Here is a 20,923-nt window from a genome sequence, read left to right as displayed (position 1 = left end):
GTCACTCAAAACACTGTTTTGCCTTTACAGAAGGACATGCGCTGTTTTTCGGTAGGTGAGCCTATGAAGTCAGGACACATTCAAACAGTTTTCTCTTTTGAGCACGAATCGTGTCAGAATTCCAGTATGCATTCGCGATAAACACTTGTTTTCTCATTTGTAATTTCACACATGGCAAATGGTCTGTCTGCTTGAGTGACAACCAACACCTCCCCCTCCACTCCCCTCCCCCATTCTGACATTCACATAATTATATTCCGAGGGCAACAGGCCCAATACATCAAATAATATTTTCAATACTCTTTTGAATTCCCTCATGTGGTCCCACCTCTTGCACCCACTGGACTCATACCCGGGGGCCCCAGGTGCAGACTCTACCCCCACGGGCCTGCATCAATCAGAAGAGAGGCACGGGGGAAGGGCTGCCAATAAAACGCCATTTAAATCAACGGCCTACGAGCATCGTCTCCGCGATACGGAATCCCCTTTCCCCATTCGAGCCCTTCCGTAATTGGATCAGCGGATAAATTCATTCCCAGTGTGCATTAGCGTGTGCATTTTTATTTCCCTTCTCATTAGAAATATGGCCGACAAAAAGAGAAGAAGAAAAAAAAAAAACGTCAATGTCTCGGCCATACTGCGCTTGCTTGGGAGTATCTCTTTATTGTCCTTTGTTTGCATGATGATTTACCTTTTATTTCCCCCAGTGCAGCCACCACTCATGAGCTCAGCTGGGCCGGCTGAAAGAGCGGATCCATCCAGGCTGAATGGATCATCACTCTCAGCTCGGGATCAGGGGGCTAAATCAAACTTTACGAGCTGATGGGACACTCCTCTTATAATGATAATACAACAAACCAGTAATATACCTATAGCGAATGGAATATCTAGGAGAATACAGACAAAAATGTATAAACCTAACCCTAGAACACTCATCCAAAGCTCAGGGCATGGCAATTTGTGGGCAATTTGTTTAACAAGTGCACTCTCCTCTAAAGTCATCCTCCCACTAGTGTGCTGGAGATAACACTTGGCAAAATGGCCATCTCAAACAAATAGTGGTGCTTTGGTGTGGTAGCCTTCTCAAAAAGCACATAAAAGAGACCACATAGTGCGACTTAAATGTAGGCCTAATACAAGTGCACAGAAATGTTCTGTAGCCTACATAATGTTTGATATGTCAAATACAATATTTATGATACAAACTACATTATAGTTCCCTAAACGATTTCGAGGTATGATCATTTCATCGAGCAAATCTAATGTTTCACAATATGTAGCCTACCTGCTCATGTATGTCCCTACATACATTAAATGAAATGCCATGCAAGTACTGTAATATATAAGACATTGCAATAAAACATGTGCAACATTACTGTATGTGCATCAACATAAGCTAGGCTACTACATGCAAACACCATGGCAACATTAAGACAAGACAATGGTCTTGAAGAGAATTTCCAGAACAGTACAACGATAGGATATGGCATACAATATCAGACACAACAATTATATTGTATCAAAAAAGGTAAGATGAGAGGAAAGAAAAACATGAAAGGTTGTTGAAATCTTCAGAAGGGCCCTGTTGCCATGGCATTAAAAATGCATCTTTTGAGATCACCATGGAAACAGAAAAATGAGGTTTTGGCTGCTGTCTGTGCTGGGCGTCTGGATTGTGCCACTCATTGTGGACGCTGCTCTCTTGGGTGAGTCTTCAAAAACTTGACATTTCGTGGAGAGTTCTCTGGTCACTAATTCTACAGCGCTCTAGAGTCTGTGCATAATTATGCCTAATGAAAAGCAGCACGACAAGCTCTCCACAGCAGCACACACACACACGCACAAACACACACACACAGAGAGAGACAGACAGACACATACAAACATACACACACACACACACACACACACACACACACTCGCGCACACACACACACACACATACAGAGAGAGAGAGAGAGACAGACAGACAGACACGTACAAACACACACACACACACACACACACACACACACACACACACACACACACACACACACACACACACACACACACACACACACACACACACACACAGAGATGGCATTTATAGGAGTTTAGAGAATACAGTCGAGGGATGACAAGCCATTATTTGGAGGATATCGGCACCAAGCACTGCAATCATAGACATGTCATTGATTGGCTCGGTGTGCAGAGTAACCTATTGGATTGTGTGGCCTGCTAATTCACTTATGTAACAGATCTGTGGGATTGAGAACACTAAGGACTTTTACATGACCAGTGTGTGGATTAAAATGGAAATGCTTTCAGTGGCAGCTTATGTCATGCCAAAAGTAATGTCATTTAGATTTATGGTGGAGTTATTCAAGTTTGTGGAGGAAATGGTCAGAAGCTACTAACCTAAAAGATTGAGTCAAAAGAGGACAAAAGTGGAAAGTGGATGAAAACGTCAAAAGAGGACTTAGAGGAATTAGAATGTCTAGTCAGTCTAGCAAAAAAGGACGCTTTACAAATAACTGATTTAAGACAAATCAACATAAACCATAGATTACTGGTATTTTGACTTTGAGTTTCTCTTAGTGAGGCTCAAACTGTTATGACTGTGTTTTCCTATCATATTCAAGTCTGTCTCAATACCATGTCCCTGTTTGCAAAACACACTTTCACCATACAGTACATGTAGGCTTTGTGAGCTAAGATGAATGAACCCAGGGAAGGACTGGAGCATACAAATGGCTTTTTGAGAGGTATACAAACAACTAACATTTCAATACAGCGTATTCCTCTGTCAACTCAGTATTCGGCTATATATATTCGGCTATATAATGTGATCATACAGAGGATATATGTGCAATTTATGATGCTTGAAGTTGTCTGTCCCTTTTAGTTCATTGTACACTGACTGGCAAAGTAGGTTTATGCTGGACAGCATAATGCTGTATATAGCAGTAGATAGATACTGTATAGTCATTTTTGGTTCGGAGTATGAAGAGTTAGTAGGGCATTTGGCTGTAGTGCATTTTGCACTGGTTAACTGATGTGCTCAGGCGTGTGTTTGGCCTACTGTGAAGAATTTTAAAACAGTGAACATGGGATTGAGACAAGTACAAAAATAATTGGGAAAAAACTGTAACAAAATAAGCAAAAAACAGCCACTTATGCAAGATCACAATGTTGGGAGAAGAACGTGACATCATCTCTGTGTTTTGTGGCTTTCAGTTTAGCTAAAGATCTTGTATACATGTTTTTACTTGATGGTTGAAATGGAAATACCTAAATTTACTGTAAACAAATATTGTCATTACTATTCTGACACCTTGTGGTCAAACCCCTCACTAACAACTCTTATATTATATGCAGTCCTCCTGATCAGATTTCTCAAGTATTTATTTTTTTACATGTTATAAAGCTGCTCAGCTGACATTCCTTTATTACATACATTTATTTGCTGACTTAACAACGAAACCAGCAAACCTTGAAACATATGAAATCATCAAGTCCTCCAACACAATACAGGGGGGGAAAGCTATAGGAAGATAGAAGCATCTCATCTCAGCATCTTGAGAGGATGGGCCAGAGCTTAATTGCAAGCTTCATAACCAAGGGACTGAATACTGAGAGTATTTCAGCCTTTCATTATTTTCTTAGGCCTATACATTAAAAAAAAACATTCCAAACACCTGTTTTTTTTGTAGTGTTGGAGTGTCGTGTGTAGATTGATGAGAAAAAATAATTAAATCCATTTTAAGATGAGTCTGAAACACAACAAAATGTGGAAAACTTAAAAGGGTCCGAAAAATTTCCGGTTGCGATTCCATTACGATTCATGGAATCCCCAGGGGAAATCATTCTGAAAAGTAATCTCCTGTTGGCTTTAACTATTTGGAGATTATTGAAGGACAACTGTATGATTGAATATCCTTATATAACATTTTATGCAATGTTTTCAATACTGAATACAAGATAAGGGGAATCACCTCAGTACCAGGTGAACTGAATGAAGGAAGAGCCTCTGCTGTACACAGTTATCAGGACAGTACTGTAAGTCAAAGCAATCAAGCACAGAGGATACTCCTCTTTTTTTTTGTTGCCTTTTTTCCTACTGGATTTAACGGAGGTGGTGATACAACCGTTACAGGATTTGGCTTGAGGATGCCAAATCAAGTGTAACTCTTGGCATTTGCTCTAAGACTGACATTAGAATCCAGCAAGGTAGTGGATAGAGTGTCCCCTAGTGGAAATCTATCAGCACTACAACTTAGCACTGAACTTTAAACTTAATCCTGTTATTATTCACTAGTTTTGTTAAATTGTGATTTCAAACAGCTTTGCTGTAAAAACATGTCTCAAAAGGAAGCAACCCCTCCTGTCCAACATGTGGTAAAAGTCAAACTTAGTCAGTAAGTCAGTTATGCATGAGTTTGGGATTCGCGGACATATACATACATTCCTTGTATACACAAGTATACTTGGCATAGAAACCTAATTTACATTTACATATAGGAGGATGACAGTGTTTTGTTAGTTGGTCGAATATCACCGAGGTGCAGAGTTAATGATCAGTGACTGACAGACATGGGGTGTGGCAAGTATCAACATGCCACAACCTGAGACAAACATGCTCTCATACACACACACACACACACACACACACACACAAACAGACACACTATCATACATCAAGAGTTAAAGTATAATAACTGCTTTGCCAATATGAGTGACCTTACAATACCAATACAGATTTTTTTAATTGAATATAGAGAGAGATATATTGAGAGAGAGAGAGAGAGAGAGAGAGTATTAGCTTTGCAGTTGTGCTTATGACGTACCCTGACAGAATTTGTGAAATATTGGTAGCTGTGATAGTCATAATAGTGATAGCTGAAATCACCCAAATGACCCTGTTCAAAAGTTTACATACCGTTGAATGTTTGGCCTGATAATATACACACAAGTTGACACACCTAGCTTTAATTGGCTATTCCGTTTTCCGTATGACATGTTTGACTGTAATGAGTGCTTTTGTATAAATAGTCAGTGAGTTTCATAGCTCTTGTGAGACCTCTGTCTGCACATTTCTCCCAGGGCTGCGCTGACTTTACTGGCTACTGAGCCAAGGGGGAAAGCTAAAGAGCTGTCAAAAGATAAGCAAGAGAATAGCTGAACTGTACTTGAAGTGCAAATCAGGAAAAGGATTTAAAAGAGATATCCAAATATTTGAAATGGTCAGTAGTGTACAAAGTCTGATAAAGAAGTGGAGAATGAGTGGTTTGGTTAATGGTCAGACAGACTCACATGTCAAGAGAATTTCAGCCTCACATGCCAAGAGAATTGGCTGGAATGCAAAACCCCTCTAGCTACTTTATATAGGCTTTACTACAAGAAAGTGATGTGACTCTTTAAAGATCTACAATAAAACATGCCAAACAGCATCTAGACAAGCTGAGAACTTCTGGAACAAAGTCATTTGGAGTGATGAGCCCAAAATCGAACTTTATGGTCACAACCGCTCAATGGTGTTTTTTGCCCCCAACGGCAACAGACAGGCACAGGCAGTACAGCCTAAAAGGCACTACCTTTACCCTATTCCTAACCTTAACCCCCTCAACCCTCATCCTACCCCTAAACTGAGGGGAGTAGTGCCTTGAAGGTAGCGCTGCCTGGAAGGCACCATTGAGGGCACATAATACAAAAAAAAACGGTCACAACCATAAATACTTGGAGAGAAGTCAACTAGGCCCATCACGAATACAGGATATCTTCCTAAAATATTGGAGGACAATTTGTACTCAGCTGCGCAGGCCTTGTTGACCTTTCAGTGACAACAGAAGAGACGGAGTCACCATCACAGTCTTCTGACCTCAATGCTTCAGCCACTTTGGGGAGATCTCAGTTCATGCAAGACAATTGGATTTACAGAACCAGGGTGATTTTTGACTAGAAGAACGGGCACGTCCACCATCTGAGAAAATAAAGGCACTCATCCACAACTATCACAAGAGACTGCAAGGCATCATTGATGCTAAAGGAGCCAATACACAGAATGAAAAACTGAGAGTATATAAACTCCTGAGCAGGAGGCATCTCATTATTTTCCTCATTTAAACTTTTTTTTTTTTATGGGCATCATAAGCACAACGTGCTTCAGGACAGAGAGCTTAGAAGGCGGATGGAGTTTCACTTTCCTCACAAAGTTGTCCCTCCACTCATTTGTCATGTTCTGGCTTCAGTTTCCAGAAGCTTCTATTTAAAAACCTTTTTGGTTCCTACCACTGACTGGCATTTCAGCCCAGTGAAACCGAGACACTTACTTTATGAGACATATTGAGGTTTAATTTCAATGTGCCTGAAATAAAAGTAATCAATGGACTGACTGTTGATGGTATGAATAAGCAGTTTTACAAACTTTAATTTTGTTTCAGCCATTGAAAAAAGCCATTTATCAGTTCACAGAGGGTGAAAATGTCCAGTTTCAGCTTATTTCCACTCCCAAAATCATAAAGAAAGACCATACCTCATTTTAACCAAATGTATGGGAAGCTTAAGTAGCTCAATTTCACTGCATTCTATTGAGTAAAAACACTTGTTGGATCTTTGCAGTGCACCTTACATGGTATAGGCTAGATCTTAGGGTCAGGTTGAGGCATAAAATATTGAAACACTGACAGGCAAGTTGACATAGCCTACTCTGGAAGCTCGTGATGCTTTGATTTGAAATGCAACATTAGGCTGAACAGGGTGACAATTCCCTACGTAATGGATCAATGCACAGGGCACTGCCCACCTTGATCTTCCTGTTAAAGTCACAGATTATGGATCAGATTGTGGATCGTAATGTACCGTAACCCTACAAATAAATGTATCAACGGTTTCTTTGAAATACAGAGGTATAAGGTACACTGTCGCGGTCAGAGCCAGGCGTCGTGACAGAGCGGCTCCTTTAACGCCCCTTTCACTGCCTTGTTTATCGTTCTTAGGTTGCCACCCTGGTGCGCGTGTCGCTGTCCTCCGCCAATTCCGATCTGTAGAGCGTCTGACCGCCGGTGGGCGAGTCGGGGTGTGTCTGCGAGCTAGGGAGCGTGCGTTTCAACCACCGAGGCGAAGGCGTCTCTCCACTGAATGATAAAATGCAGCAGAATCGAAAACTGACACTTTTTCGACAGTAACCTGACACTTGTTTATCGGTTTGGTTAGACTGCGTTGGAAACATGAAGAAACACCAGAGCCCGGCCAAGCTACCAGTTGAAGTCAGTGTGCCAGACAGCGAAGCTACTGTGCAACAACTCAACGAGCTATTGTCAAACGGCAGCGGATTCTACAGCTTACCAGCACAACATTTCAACGAGGTGTTTCCCCGGATTTATATTGGCAACGCGTAAGTTACCATATTTATCTATGGTTTGGGGATCGCTTTTGAGACATAGACCTCCGAACACCAACAAGACTGGGTTGATGACAGACAGGTAGGCGATTACTTCATCGTCCTAGCAACGCATCGGATCGCATCACAGCCTACTGTTGAAAACGACAATACCCCCTCAATATCTGTAGGCTACGGGTGATTCACGACATCCAGATTGCCTTCCAATTCATTCAGAAATTCCTGGTCTGTCGTCCACACTGCGCTCTCAAGTAGGGAACACACACACAATACAGTATATAACCCAGATCACCTACTGTAGATTAACAGTGTAACCTTTTGCCTTACGACATAGGCTATTGACATGAGGCAACTGCATCCTATGGATTTAACATTATCATCGCAGGGTTTTCAACAATGATTTTGAAAGTGTCACCTTTTAATCTCATAGGCTACTGTAGAACAGGAGTGTTCCACATCAACAATGGAATGAATCAGAACTAAAAGATGGTTATGCTTAGAATGCACTGATAAAGAATCGATACCAAGACTTGTTTTTCCTGAATGGAACGACAACCGTGCTTTATTATAGCCACCATCATGTTATCTCATGGAGATCATTCATCTCTCCACTCGGGCCGTCCCTTCACAATCACGTGTTCTTTTTGTTAAATAATTTCTCACGCAAAGTGGAGAAATGGGATGAGCCGTTCAGCTTCTTAGAAACAAGCATGACCGAGGCACAAGAAATTGGGGGCTGATTAGCGTGGAGATACGCGATCATAAAATGTGCCAAATGAGCGCAGCTTACTACTGCACGACCAAAGGTTGCAGGCGATGACGGAAGGTGTTGTTTTTGCTCACCTGTCTGAGTAATTGATGATTGGTTTGGGGTTTTATAATATTTGCACACATAGTGTTTCTAATCAGCTCAATGCCATAAACATATCACCACACACACACACACACACACACACACTCACAGAAAGAGAGAGAAAGAAAGAGAGGGAGAGAGAGAGTGTGTGTGTGTGTGTGTGTGTGTGTGAAAGAGAGAGAGAGGGAGAGAGAGAGAGAGAGATGCAGGTAGAAACCTATAGGCTGTTTTATTTATGTACAGTTCTTATTCTTGTAAACTTTTGGGTTTGAAACTATAACATCCTTGCTTGGACAGACCATTCAAACATAAAGCCTATCCTGTATGATCTGACCGGTCCCAGGTCAAACTATAGGCTCTCAGGTCTCATATTTTCTCCAGTGTGTGCACAAGGATGTTTGTCTTGTTTGTGTGTGATATAATCAGCGGCTTCACTGTCTATTGTTTGCATCTGACTTGTGGAGGTCATAGTGACAGAGTGGAGTGGAATATACTGTACGTGCTTCTAGAAGTTTCTCTGTTGGGTCCCGTACACCACTCGGCTCCCTGTGTGTAGAGAGAGCAGGGAGAAGGGCAGCAGGACAAAGCCATTACCTCCGTTAGAACAGCTTAATCAATCTGCATACGGTATACCGTGCCAAGTTTAGTGCGAGTTCTGTGGTCCTGTTCTGTCTCTAAAACCTGCTCAGTGTGAGACAAAGTACAGACAACAAAGTGTTAGATTCACAGGGGGCTTTTTACCAAGAGCTAGAAGTCATCGAATGTCAGTTAGATGACATTTTGTTGGATGAACACAAGCAACTAAGCACCATTGAAATGTGAATGTTAATGCTGGATTATGTTCTACTTTTGGGAAATGTTTTCTGTTTTTTTTTTGTTAAATATTCTACAGTAAAGATGTAAGACATAGTATATAATGATTTATAGTTTATTCTGTCTGAAAGGAAGTAATCGTGGTTAAGAACACTGAGGTTGGCCATGGACATTTCATTCATTTTATAAAGAAAATAGAAGTAAATACAGTAGGTCTCTAGCTACTGGACAAAATGTGTCAATCAAACTGAGATGAATAAGCAAGGCCATCTGATGTCTGTACATTACACAAAGCATCCAGTCAAGATACATTATTATTCAGTGGTTATTAAATGTATAATAACTGTATAATCTTATCCAATGGCTGTACTGGGCATAGTGTATCTTTCCCGTGTGTAAACCTTTCCAGTATAGCAAGTTACACAACACCAGTGGAAAACATGCCTCATTTTCCGCTGGTTTTTAAACCCATGATCTCGCCATCCTCTGTCACTTTAACAATATCTTGTCTCGTGCTTGAGTGCTCTGTGGTGAGGTACAGCCTGTACTGTAAAACTAAAGGATCTTACTAATGGGGAATAAAAAAAACAGGATTGCACTCTCACTATAGAAATAGCTTCTATATATTAGCTGGCATTTTTAGCCCCTGATGGAGTGGCTGCACTTTAGGGCAGTGGGCAGCCCCTCTGTTCCCCGTACACACTTCTGCTCTCTTTGTGGGGATTATATTAATAATGTATGGCCAGGGACTGCAGCTAGCAGAGCTCAGAGAGCAGCATAGTCCAGGTGAGCAGGGCTACTAGGCATTATGCACACACACACACACACACACACACACACACACACACTGTACAGGCTCACTTGGCACTTATAGCTCTAGGCGAAGACACTTGGGGTGGCCCTTACATACAGAACACGGGCAGTGAGTATCCACAGAAATATACGCGCACACAGTCAGTCAGCTGAACTGTAGATCCACTGACACATCCCCACAGCCTGCAAGGTGTTCAGGAAAAAAATATTGCTCCAATACCAGGGCTCTGCATAGGCACACTGTCTACTCAGGCACAAGTGTGTGTGTGTGTGTGTGTGTGTGTGTGTGTGCGCCTGTGTGTGTGTGTGTGTGTGTACATGTCTACACTGGCTTGTTTGTGTGTATGCGTGTGTGTGTGTGTGTGCGCGCGCATGTGTGTGTGTGTGTGTGTGTGTGTGTGTGTGTATGTGTGTGTGTGTGCATGTCTACACTGGCTTGTGTGTGTGTATGCGTGTGTGTGTGTGTGTGCATGTCTACACTGGCTTGTGTGCGTGTATGTGTGTGTGTGTGTGTGTGTGTGTGCGCGTGTGTGTGTGTGCATGTGTACACTGGCTATAAGTCATAGGTTGTAGGGAGCAGATCTGAGTCCCAGCCCAGAGCACAGGAGCACAGGAGCACTGCTCTGCACAGAGAAGCCTTGGGAGCGAGCAGACATGGAGACAGATGGGCAGCCACATCTTAGGGCCATAAAGCAAAATGGTGGCAGACTCGATCTTCATCTCAGCCAGCCGGTGTGGAGGAGGGGAGGGGGGGGGAGTCTCCGGATCTCTATCCCCGGGGACCCAGGAGAGGTCACCGAGTCCTGCCTGTGTAGCTTGTTATTTATATAGAAGCCAAAGGACCATGGGAGGTGTTTTTTTTTCTCTCTCTCTCTCTCTCCATCTCTCCCTCTCTCTCTCTCTCTGCCTGTTTTGATCAGGAAGACTCAAGATATTTGCCAGTTTGCTTAATGAGCCACGGCTACTGTTCGGAACTACGGTTGGCTTGTCTGCCCATTTAGGCATTGTTTGGCCTGGATTCAGCCAATTGTTTGTAATCTTGATGCGGTGTAAAACAGCTTCATCATTGATTGGGATTGGTAGAGAAGGGGAGGGAGGGGAAGAGAGAGAGAAGAGAGGAGAGGAGTGGAGCGGAGAAGAGGAGAGGAGAGGGGAGGGGAGAGAGAGAGAGAGGAGAAGAGAGGAGAGGAGGAGAGGGGAGGGGAGAGAGACAGAGAAGAGAGGAGTGGAGAGGAGAAGAGAAGAGGAGAGGGGAGAGAGAGAGAAGAGAAGAGAGGAGAGGAGGAGAGGGGAGGGGAGAGAGAGAGAAGAGAGGAGAAGAGGAGAGAGAGGGATAGATATGAATAGATAAAGATGGAAGAGTGCAGGTGCCGGAGAGCAGCAGGATGCTGGAACTTTCCAGCCCCCCCTCCCATCTCTCTCTCTCTCTCACTCTCTCTCCCTCTCTGTCACTCTCTCTCTCTCCACGGGCATCAGCTCTATTCCAGGCACTGTGTAGGGTGCCTGTGGCCCTGTGTATGCCTTGGGGCCATGGCCAAGATCTCATTAGTGTAAGGCGAATGCAGGCGGGTTTGGAACAGGCCTCCATCCCTGACATCCGGCAAAGACAGACGGACATTCCCGCTCTATCTGATTCTACACAGACCCTTCATACTACACACGCCACAATCTGGACCTGGTTGGTTTGGATTTGCTCGACTGTATCCGCAGGCTGGATCAACAAACACAACCACATACAACACCGAAGCGAAGCGCACACTCATAAATTAGTTCCAATTTTCAGCTAGGCCTATTTAAATGGCTTGGCACTGTAGCATGGGAACTCATAACTTGGGGGTCTGGAGTTTAACAATGTGGCAATCAGCAGGGAGGCCTGTCTGCCTTCCATCACGCTGACCTCAAGAGTTACATAAATCTGCCGTCGTGATTTCTTACTCGAGCTATTTTTCGCTTAACCCAGATATTCCCCCGACTGATGACACCGTGTCTTTGTTGGGTTGAACTTCACTGCATCATAACTCCCCCCTCCTCCCCTTTTCTGTCTCGTCTCAGGTTTGTGGCCCAGAATGTGATGCGCTTGCAGAAGCTGGGGGTGACGCACATCCTCAACACGGCGGAGGGTAACTCCTTCATGCACGTGAATACCAATGCAGAGTTCTATGCAGGGACCGGCATCACGTACCATGGCATCAAGGCCAACGACACAGAACAATTTGACCTCAGTGCCTTCTTCGAGGAGGGGGCAGAGTTTATCGACAAGGCCCTGTCTGGGAAAGGTAAGTGACGCCATCTTGGTCAAAATAATATTTTGTTGAACTTGTGAATCACTGCCCCTACACATCAAAACGCAAACTGAGCCCATTGCTATAGAATGGAATACACCATACAGGAAAGCAATTCTTTAATATCTCTCCATTTTACGTGAACTATATAACACTGTATAATTAAATCAATGTGTATGCTGTTTGTGGACTTTTTAGGTCTTGCTAGTGTGCAGCAGCACGCTCAAAGATGTCTCTGTGGAATTGTATTGATGTTCCAGGCTCAGCTGCTTGAGGTTCCTGTTTATGTGCATTGATTTTGTTGATAAGGGCTACGGTGACATACCCGGTTTTAACCAGAAAATGTTTTGCAGATGTGCTTACTGTGGGTGGTGATTTAATCAACAACGACCAGTCAGCAAGGATGCGGTCATTGTTCTTACTGTAGCTCAGCCCATTATTAAACATGAGGCCTTTGGATCTTAGGAATCAGATTTCACAGTACAAAGTCAGAAAAATCTCATATACTAGGAATAATAAAACATTAGCCTGGGAACCAGACTAAGGCCATTGCATTTGATCTGGCAGACCCCATTGAGAATTGGTCTGGTGTTAGCCAGGCAAACAGTCTCACACAGTTGAAAAAGAGCTTTCTGATATTTAGCATATAGGAATAATGTGGTTGAATGCGTGGAGTCATAACATCAGCTTGTTTCAGTCTTGCCAAAATAGTTTCCTTATTTTTCTAACGATGACACATTTCTGGAACAACATAAAGCACAATGCAATCATAGTCTGGTGGTTGAAAAATGTCAGACATAAACACAAGCAATGTTTTCATTCTTTTACAACTAACACATTCCCAACAAGGGAGATATTAATCTTGTTGAGGTGAGACTATGGTCATGAAGATAAAGTGCTTAAGGAGGGTAATAATGTAACAATGAGAGGCTTTATTGAACAATATTCACATATTGCTTCATGAGCAAAATAGTGCCGAAAATGTTTTGAACTTTATCTATCAATATTACTAATATAACTAATATCTACGTTTAAACTCCTTTTCCATATGTAAAGGATTTTGTAAAGTGTAGCTTTTTGTCACGAACGAAGCACAAGTAAATGCCGGACTTTGGGAATGCCCCTGTGGTTGATTAGCAGTTGCCCCAAATGCCCCTGTGGTTGATTAGCAGTTGCCCCAAATGCCCCTGTGGTTGATTAGCAGTTGATAAATGTGCCAAACTGGAGCGCCTCCCAAGACAGTAATGTTGGACTCGACTCCGGAACATACTTCCAAATCTCTCACCCCTAGTGCCACGTCTAATTGGTGCCCTCGGCCTGATGTTTTATGGCATGGATTTTATGCCATCGCCTGACACACAAGTGCAATTCTAAAGCATCTTAATTCCTTGCCAATTTGGCTGTGCTACTCGTTACACTGTAAATCAAGCTGGACCGTTTCTGGTGGAGGGGAGGGAGGGATTTTTGATCCTCCACGGACGGAGGAACGGAGAGGCTGGAGAGCCCCCCCCTGCAAGCGAGAAAACTTTTGGCGGAGAATGTTCGTTCGCAACCGGCGTGTCGTCACTGCTGTGACATTTATGACGAGGCGCACTCGAGGGGAGGGGGGGTAAGGGGCGTCAGCCTCGCAGCACGATGACAGAATGCAGACGAGCGAAAAAGGGAGTGTCAGCCGTCCGCGGCCCGAGGATTCACTACGCATCCGACAAGCGGATAAGTGGCATCACTCGGCTCTGCATTGATCTGCTGGGAAGAGGAAGGGTTATTTAAAATCGCGGAAAGGTCATCGCTGTGGCGTAAGCAGCATCCCTCCGCTGCTACCGAAAGGATATCAAGTTACAGTAGAACACTCAGAGAAATAAAACGAGAGAAAGGGATATTATTAAGGCAGCAGAAGAGAAAGAAAGGATAGAGGTAGAGAGAGATAGAGAGGGAAGAAGGGAGGGATCAGGTTGCAGATGCATTGCAGAATCTGCAGAAGCAGCACGATAGAAGTTGGCAAGGTGAATTCCTCCAGGGGTGTGGGCAGGTCGATAATGAATGTGTGTGTAGGGGGGAGAGGTGGAGAGGAGCTGGGAGTGTAGGCAGGGGGGCCGCTAGTTGGGACCAGTGCTCTGAAGGGGGGGTAGGGGTGTGGTGAGAGGAGAATGGGAGTTGACTTTGGCCGTCTGCCGCAGAGGTCAGCTCCATATTTGCGTTGTCCAAGGCTGCTTTGCTAGGCAGGTTTGAGCAGACATGGCATATGTTTCTATCTCACACACCCCCCCCCTCCCCCACCCCCTGCCTGTCTCTGACCTACTCTCTCTTCTGTCCTCATTGTTTTTAGAGCCATTCTGCACTGTGCGTATATTCTGTGTTGTCTCTCTACCCTACTAGAGCAAACAAGCAATACCTTTTCCACAGAGGTATCTATAGCTCAGTTTCTGGATTTCATTCTCAGATGCGCTAGAAAACATCTGAGAATGAAACAAATTACAGAGACCAATTAAATCTTAATTGGACTGTCTACACTTGTGTTGAACAGGTATTGTATCGTATGAGTTATCATATAATATTTGATTCAGTAACAGGCAGAGTAACTGGTAACTGGTGTCTCGTCACCATCTCCACATTAATCCTGGTTTGAGATGGCACAGTGGCTGCATTAAACCCTGGTTCACTTAGTCTCTCTCTCTCTCTCTGTCTCCGTGTGTCTCTCTCTCTCACATACGTAGGGAAAGTATACGTTCACTGCCGAGAGGGCTATAGCCGCTCTCCCTCCATTGTCATCGCATACCTCATGCTCCGCCACAAGATGGATGTGAGGGTTGCCGTGGCGACCGTGCGACACAAGCGGGAGATTGGACCCAACGACGGGTTCCTTCGCCAGCTGTGCCAACTCAACGAGAAGCTGGCCAAGGAGGGCAAACTCAAGACCAAATGAGAGGAGGACCCTGGCACTCTCACCTGCCCCTCCCCCCTCCCTCCTCTCCCCTCCTGGGGCTTCCCCCAGTCCTGCCTGAGTACCACCACTGGGCTGTGTGGGGACTCTAATCTGCACCAGGCCAGCTGCATATACACAAATACACACACACACACACACACACACACATTTTGTGTGTCTACACAAAAAACACATGTATAATTTATACAGGTACTCCAACACCACAGACATATACAGTTTACCAACTTTATATAATAATCCCGTAATCATTTTATATCATTAGCATTCTAACTTCTCACCGTGCCGGTGTGGCAGGGTGGGTGTACAGTACGTAAGCTTCAGTGAAGGGATGGGGAAGCAGCCTTCTCATTCCTCCATCTCTCTCTCTCTCTCTCTCTGCTTTTGATCATGATTACTCCCCCCCCCCCCCACCCTTCTTGTATATCACCTCACAAAGAGCCTCCACAGGTACAGCGCAGTGATCGTCACTGTCCCGCCTGTTTCGCATTCCTATGATCACAGTTGAGTATGTGTCGCATTGTCCAATTTTGGAGCTTGAAGGCCCAGACACCTATAGAAACTATAGATTATAGCACAATCATTCCATGGGTTTCCCACTGCCGTTCCCTTACCCCATCCGTGTATGGAGGGCCACAACGTCAAAGGCACCTATAACACAACAGGAGTGTCTGTTGGCCTCCTTTCGAAAGAGCACCAAGATTTTTTTTTTCCATCACGTAACACAGGGTCAGTGCTGTTTTGCGGTAGACGGAAGACTCGAAACCTCATGAGAAAAAGTAATTTCTCTCTGTCACGTATTTTTAACTCACATTCTTCCAGAAACTAGGTTAGATAAGTTGGAATCCTCAGAGGGTTTTCTAGAAATCAGACTGTCTGCGCTGATAGTCCTCAGTTAATAATTAGGCCTGGCCCAGAACCTGCCCTTAGTGAGGAGACAAAAAACATTCCATGCTGGGTCATAAAGGAGCCCCTAGCCTCTGCCTGCACACAATACAGTATGCATCACAACAAACCTGAATCCATCGGTGCGTTCAAATTCGACAGCGAATGTTCGTGCTGGACATGTTTTCTCTGAACAGTTCAATTTGAACGATTTGGTGTAAACATTCCATTGTACAACAGTAACACTTCTTCCAGCTCACGTCTAGCTCCACTGTATGTTAGCAGAGATCTACCTTCTCAAACGGTTTGCGACTGTTCGCCTATGTTTGCGAATTTGAACGTACCATAACTAGCCAGTTCTATGCAGAAGTGACATTGCTATTGCCTCAACTACGCCAATACATCAGTTGTCTACATGGTCTGGCACGATTGAGTAGAAAGCCACAGCCTTGCCATGCTAGTTAGTCACTGCCAAAATGCAACACTAAATGACAAGGTCCAGGGTTTTAAGTTGAATTCCCATCTTCTGCTGAAATAGTAGCAGACTCTCCATTACTGTTAAACTCCGACAATCATTTTGACATGTCCCAGTATACTCATATAGACCCTTTCAACTGTAAAAAACACACAGTTGTGTTCCTAAGACATTTACCGTGGAACAGAAAACCGTTTTAGAGTCAACATTTTGTAGAGCATTACGCTAAAAGTCCAATTGAAACGGTCTATACAGTATGCAAGGTTATACAATATATTTGTTTTACTTGACCATTAACAAAGTCTTACCAAAATCATTCCAGTAAAGTTTTATTACATCTTGAATCCAATTTAATTTAAACTAAAAGTAATTTTTTACACTGAGCCTTTTTTAGTGATTCTGTGCATTCTCAATATTTTTTAACAGTATTTCAGCAAAGTTACAAATGCCACAAATTCTTTAACATGGAAAAGGACTCACTGCTTTGAAACAATGAATTATGTAGGAGTACTTTTCTATGGTATGCATGTATTCTGTAGGATTTGCTTTGAGAATTTCGCATTTCAACATTTTTGTTTGAAAAGCAAGGTCCCATTCACCGCCATTGTGAGTTGTTTCCCATCAACATATTTTCTTGTCTGTTCAAAGTATATAGAAATGTGCCAAAATAATTGTCGGGGGCATTGGTCAGTATGCCATTAAAGCAGCACCTACCATTAAGTATAAACCTGTCCTTTAAAGGAAACATCCATTGAATCACTTCAAATCACTGTCCACACAAGATCTCCCAAAACCTGCAAACCCACCATTCACCCAATGCTGCCTTGGTCCATTTGCATAACTTATCAGATTATGGTCTAAAACCTTTGCATAGGGAGAAACCAGATTTTCTGGTTGAAAGTGAACGGGGAATGTTTTGGTGACGACAATAGAAAGCAGTTTCATTTTACATCTGACTATGATATAACTGCTAGTTGTTGGAGATGTCAAATTCTCAATAGAAAGGATGTTACATAGCTTATCTCCGTAGTGGACTCGATACGTTTGAATAAGAGATGTTAGATAAAGGGTTCTTTGTTAATGACATATGAGTTATGAGCTGACCTTGTAATTTCGAGCATTACTTGGATTGAAACTCATGAACTATACAAGCGGGATGTGAACAGGATGATACCAGTGGAACGTTTCCAGACCATAATGAACACAGTGAACGTGGGTTTGGTAGAGTGAGAGTATAGGGAAGTAGTCCCCACATCCCCACCTTGTGTCTCATCTTAAGTCTTAATGTCCTCTAGAGGCATCTAGTACTTTTGAAGACAGGATGGATGGATGCACGGTACGAGTAGTGCACAGTATAACACGAGCGAGTCAGAGTATCAAAATGGCCTCTTCCCTGAGGGGTGTTTTGTCCTAACTGTCTGGCCTCGCGAGGGCAAGATAGCACAGTGGCGATGACCCATAGCCTCAGTGAACATTCCGTCTTGATCAGAGAAGCACTAACGCGAGGGCCCAGCCAGTCCCTTCCTACATGACAACCAGGATCACTTCCATTTGGATTGAGTGCACAAAAAAAAAGAGGGATCGGCCAATCAGTTCACCCACGTCAGATCGATTGAACTTGTGACCAAAGGCCCCCATGGCTGATTTGTGTGTTCGCAATGATCTAGGGTCCTTCATAAATCACACATCCCCACACCACTTGCCACACACACACACACACACACACACACACACATGCACAGCACACACACACCACTCAATTTAAGTTCTGCCACAAGGCACAGTATAGCCTAGTACTCTTCTTCATATACATGTACAGATATATACATATAGATATATACATGTATATACATATTTAAGTGTTGACATATATGAATGTATAATAAATGTATCTATAATGTATAGGTATTATCAGTACATGTGTTAGTTGGTTAAGGTAAATATTCAGCATAGTCTCTGTAGCTTAACCTCACATTATAGTGTTATAACTTTCACCACCAAATACTGCTTCCACTTAAACATCATCATAACATGTGATTACTTTCCACACATCATATCGTATATATATATATATATAGTGCCTGTTTTATATATGTGTCAAAACTATCAAGAAAACATCACAATTCCTGTTTTTTATTTGTTATTTTATATGTGTATGTCAGCAGATGTTAATATAAATGGTGATGTTAAGCTTTGTGTTATAATTGTGATGTTTTTAAAGGTATCATATGTCTCATTTGTAGTGACCATGGTGATGAATGATCATCAGTAATGTCAGTAAGAGGGCCCACTGTACTGTAAGTCTTCCCTGAAGACTTAGGACAGCCATGGGCTACAGTATGTCTACATTTGATCTCACCTATCATCGATGCTGCTTTTCATTGCTGCACAAAAATGTTTATTTTCCGAGAAACAACTAAATTAAACTATACAATACAAAACGTATACAAATACACACGCTCTATAAACATTCCTGTATAATCTGGAGACATAGGCTTTGTACAACCTATATGACTGTAGTTATATATACCATAACACGTGTGCCCTCTCGCACAAATTGTATACAGTGAACGAATAAGGATTGTTTGTGCCAAGTGAAGCGCCAAAATGAATGGATAGACATAAATGTTTACAGACATGTTCTTTTCAAATTTTGAAGATGAACTCGGCCCTATAACTTTTCATGTCCAAGTGACAAGTTATACCCGAGGATGATTTCTGTTAGGTAATAAAGAGGACACTCAGTCAATTAGACTTAAGACACCATTTCTGAACTTTTGGTCTAAGATGGCATCTATCTTTTATTCATGTTGGGTTTACTAGTGTCACAGAGATCTTTGAGTCATTGGATAATAGATGACCAATGTATTATTTAAAACATACCGTTTGGTTAGGGTGAATGTTCACCGGCTAGAACATGAATTCTTCGATTGGATTGTGTGGTTCAACATGATTGTACTTAGAGTGATATTGTTTACGGTGAACGCCCTTACCTAGATGATGTAACTGGTGGAAGATGCAACACTGCCACCTACTGTTGACCAGCTCTAGCTTGCACAAAAATCCCTGAATAAGTTTATTGTCAATTATACTTAACTAATCTGATTATTCTTCTTACTTGATCATTCAATCCAGTTTGTTTTCTCTTATTCTTTATTTTGATGACATTACAAGAAAGGTCAGCTTTTTTTCTGGTTGCTTGCAGTTTGTATTCTCGTAACAGCAGTGTCAAATTCCCCCTTTGAGAGTAACATCTTTCATTAATTAAGTTTTTCCTATATAACAAAATTCCATTTGGCTGAAAATAGGTCGGGTTTTTTTTATGATTTCCTGTGAATTCCTGTCTAAAAGCTATTCTTATTTAAATGTATCCCATGTTTACACAATACTCTGGACTGAAGCTGCACTCAGAACTTGGCTTCGGTCACAACCTGCACATGCACAAGTTGCATAATTACTGAATTCATTCTCTCACACGAAAGCTAAATCCCAAACTGATACCCCCCCCCCCCCCCCCCACCCCAATTTAAGTTTGACATTAATTTGTATTGGGTGCATAAGCCCAGCTCCAACATCTCTGTGTGTGTCCACTCGAACGCACCACATGACGTCAGTCTACACTGCTGTACATTTTGATATGACAGCACCACCGTGCAGCAGGTTACTCTGACCTCCCATCATGACGACAGCTCTCACATCTGCAGGGGATTGAGCCCAAGTAACCTCAACGGCCCTCCTCCAATAATAAGGCACCTGACATGCACTCCCAGCACCCCCAAACACACAACCACTAATCACAATATTACTTTGATGTTACACAGATGTTTGACGTTATGAAGCATTTGGACACTGTATGACTCAAGAATTTAGGCATATAACTCCAGTGTTGCGAAGGTGATTTTGAAATGGTACAAACGCAAGACAAGTGGTATGAACAGGGAATGCATTGACACAAAAAGGAGCTGTTCTCACCACATTCCACCTTAAAGCCTTATACGGAAGACTGATTTTTTATATTTATATTTTTGATTTATGTATCCACGACTCACCAAGCGAACAGGACAGCTCCTCCACAGATATATAGACAATGTTTGTTGAAGTGCACTTGATTTCAAATGCCAATGTTATTTTTTTTACCCGGGAAAGTTCTTTTGTCTTCTTTCTTATGTTGAACAATAAATGGCTAAAACAACAAATGGACTTGTCCTCGTGCATCTCTGGGTTCTGAAATCATAATTTTCTCTATAAACACCGATGATTGCAATTTTCTTGTCTTCCATTCTCTGGGAGAAGGCAATAATACTTCTGTCTTTCAAGTATTTGCGCTGCAATTTCTTTTGTCACGGGAAACAATAAAACACAATGCAAAGCTGGGAGATTTTATTAACGAGGCCGCTTCAGTAATAAGTCATTACTCACGGTTTTTCCTCGCCATGAGACTGAAGCATGAGAAGGAGTCATTTTCTAAATGTACACCAGC

At 42.7% G+C, this 20,923-nt stretch overlaps 1 protein-coding gene across 1 annotated transcript; it reads left to right on the top strand.

Moving 5' to 3' along the window:
• The first annotated feature begins 7,030 nt into the window (after nt 1-7,030).
• On the top strand, nt 7,031-20,639 carry dusp3a (dual specificity phosphatase 3a). Its single transcript, XM_062526878.1, has 3 exons — nt 7,031-7,375; nt 11,913-12,136; nt 14,857-20,639. The coding sequence occupies exons 1-3, from the start codon at nt 7,209-7,211 to the stop codon at nt 15,063-15,065; spliced, it is 600 nt and encodes a 199-aa protein (XP_062382862.1). The 5' UTR covers nt 7,031-7,208; the 3' UTR covers nt 15,066-20,639.
• The last annotated feature ends 284 nt before the right edge of the window (nt 20,640-20,923 follow it).

Source organism: Sardina pilchardus, chromosome 22, assembly GCF_963854185.1.
Source record: "Sardina pilchardus chromosome 22, fSarPil1.1, whole genome shotgun sequence".
Taxonomy (NCBI): domain Eukaryota; kingdom Metazoa; phylum Chordata; class Actinopteri; order Clupeiformes; family Clupeidae; genus Sardina; species Sardina pilchardus.
The sequence above is the reverse complement of the archived record's forward strand: the minus strand, read 5'-3'. Positions and strand labels throughout refer to the sequence as shown.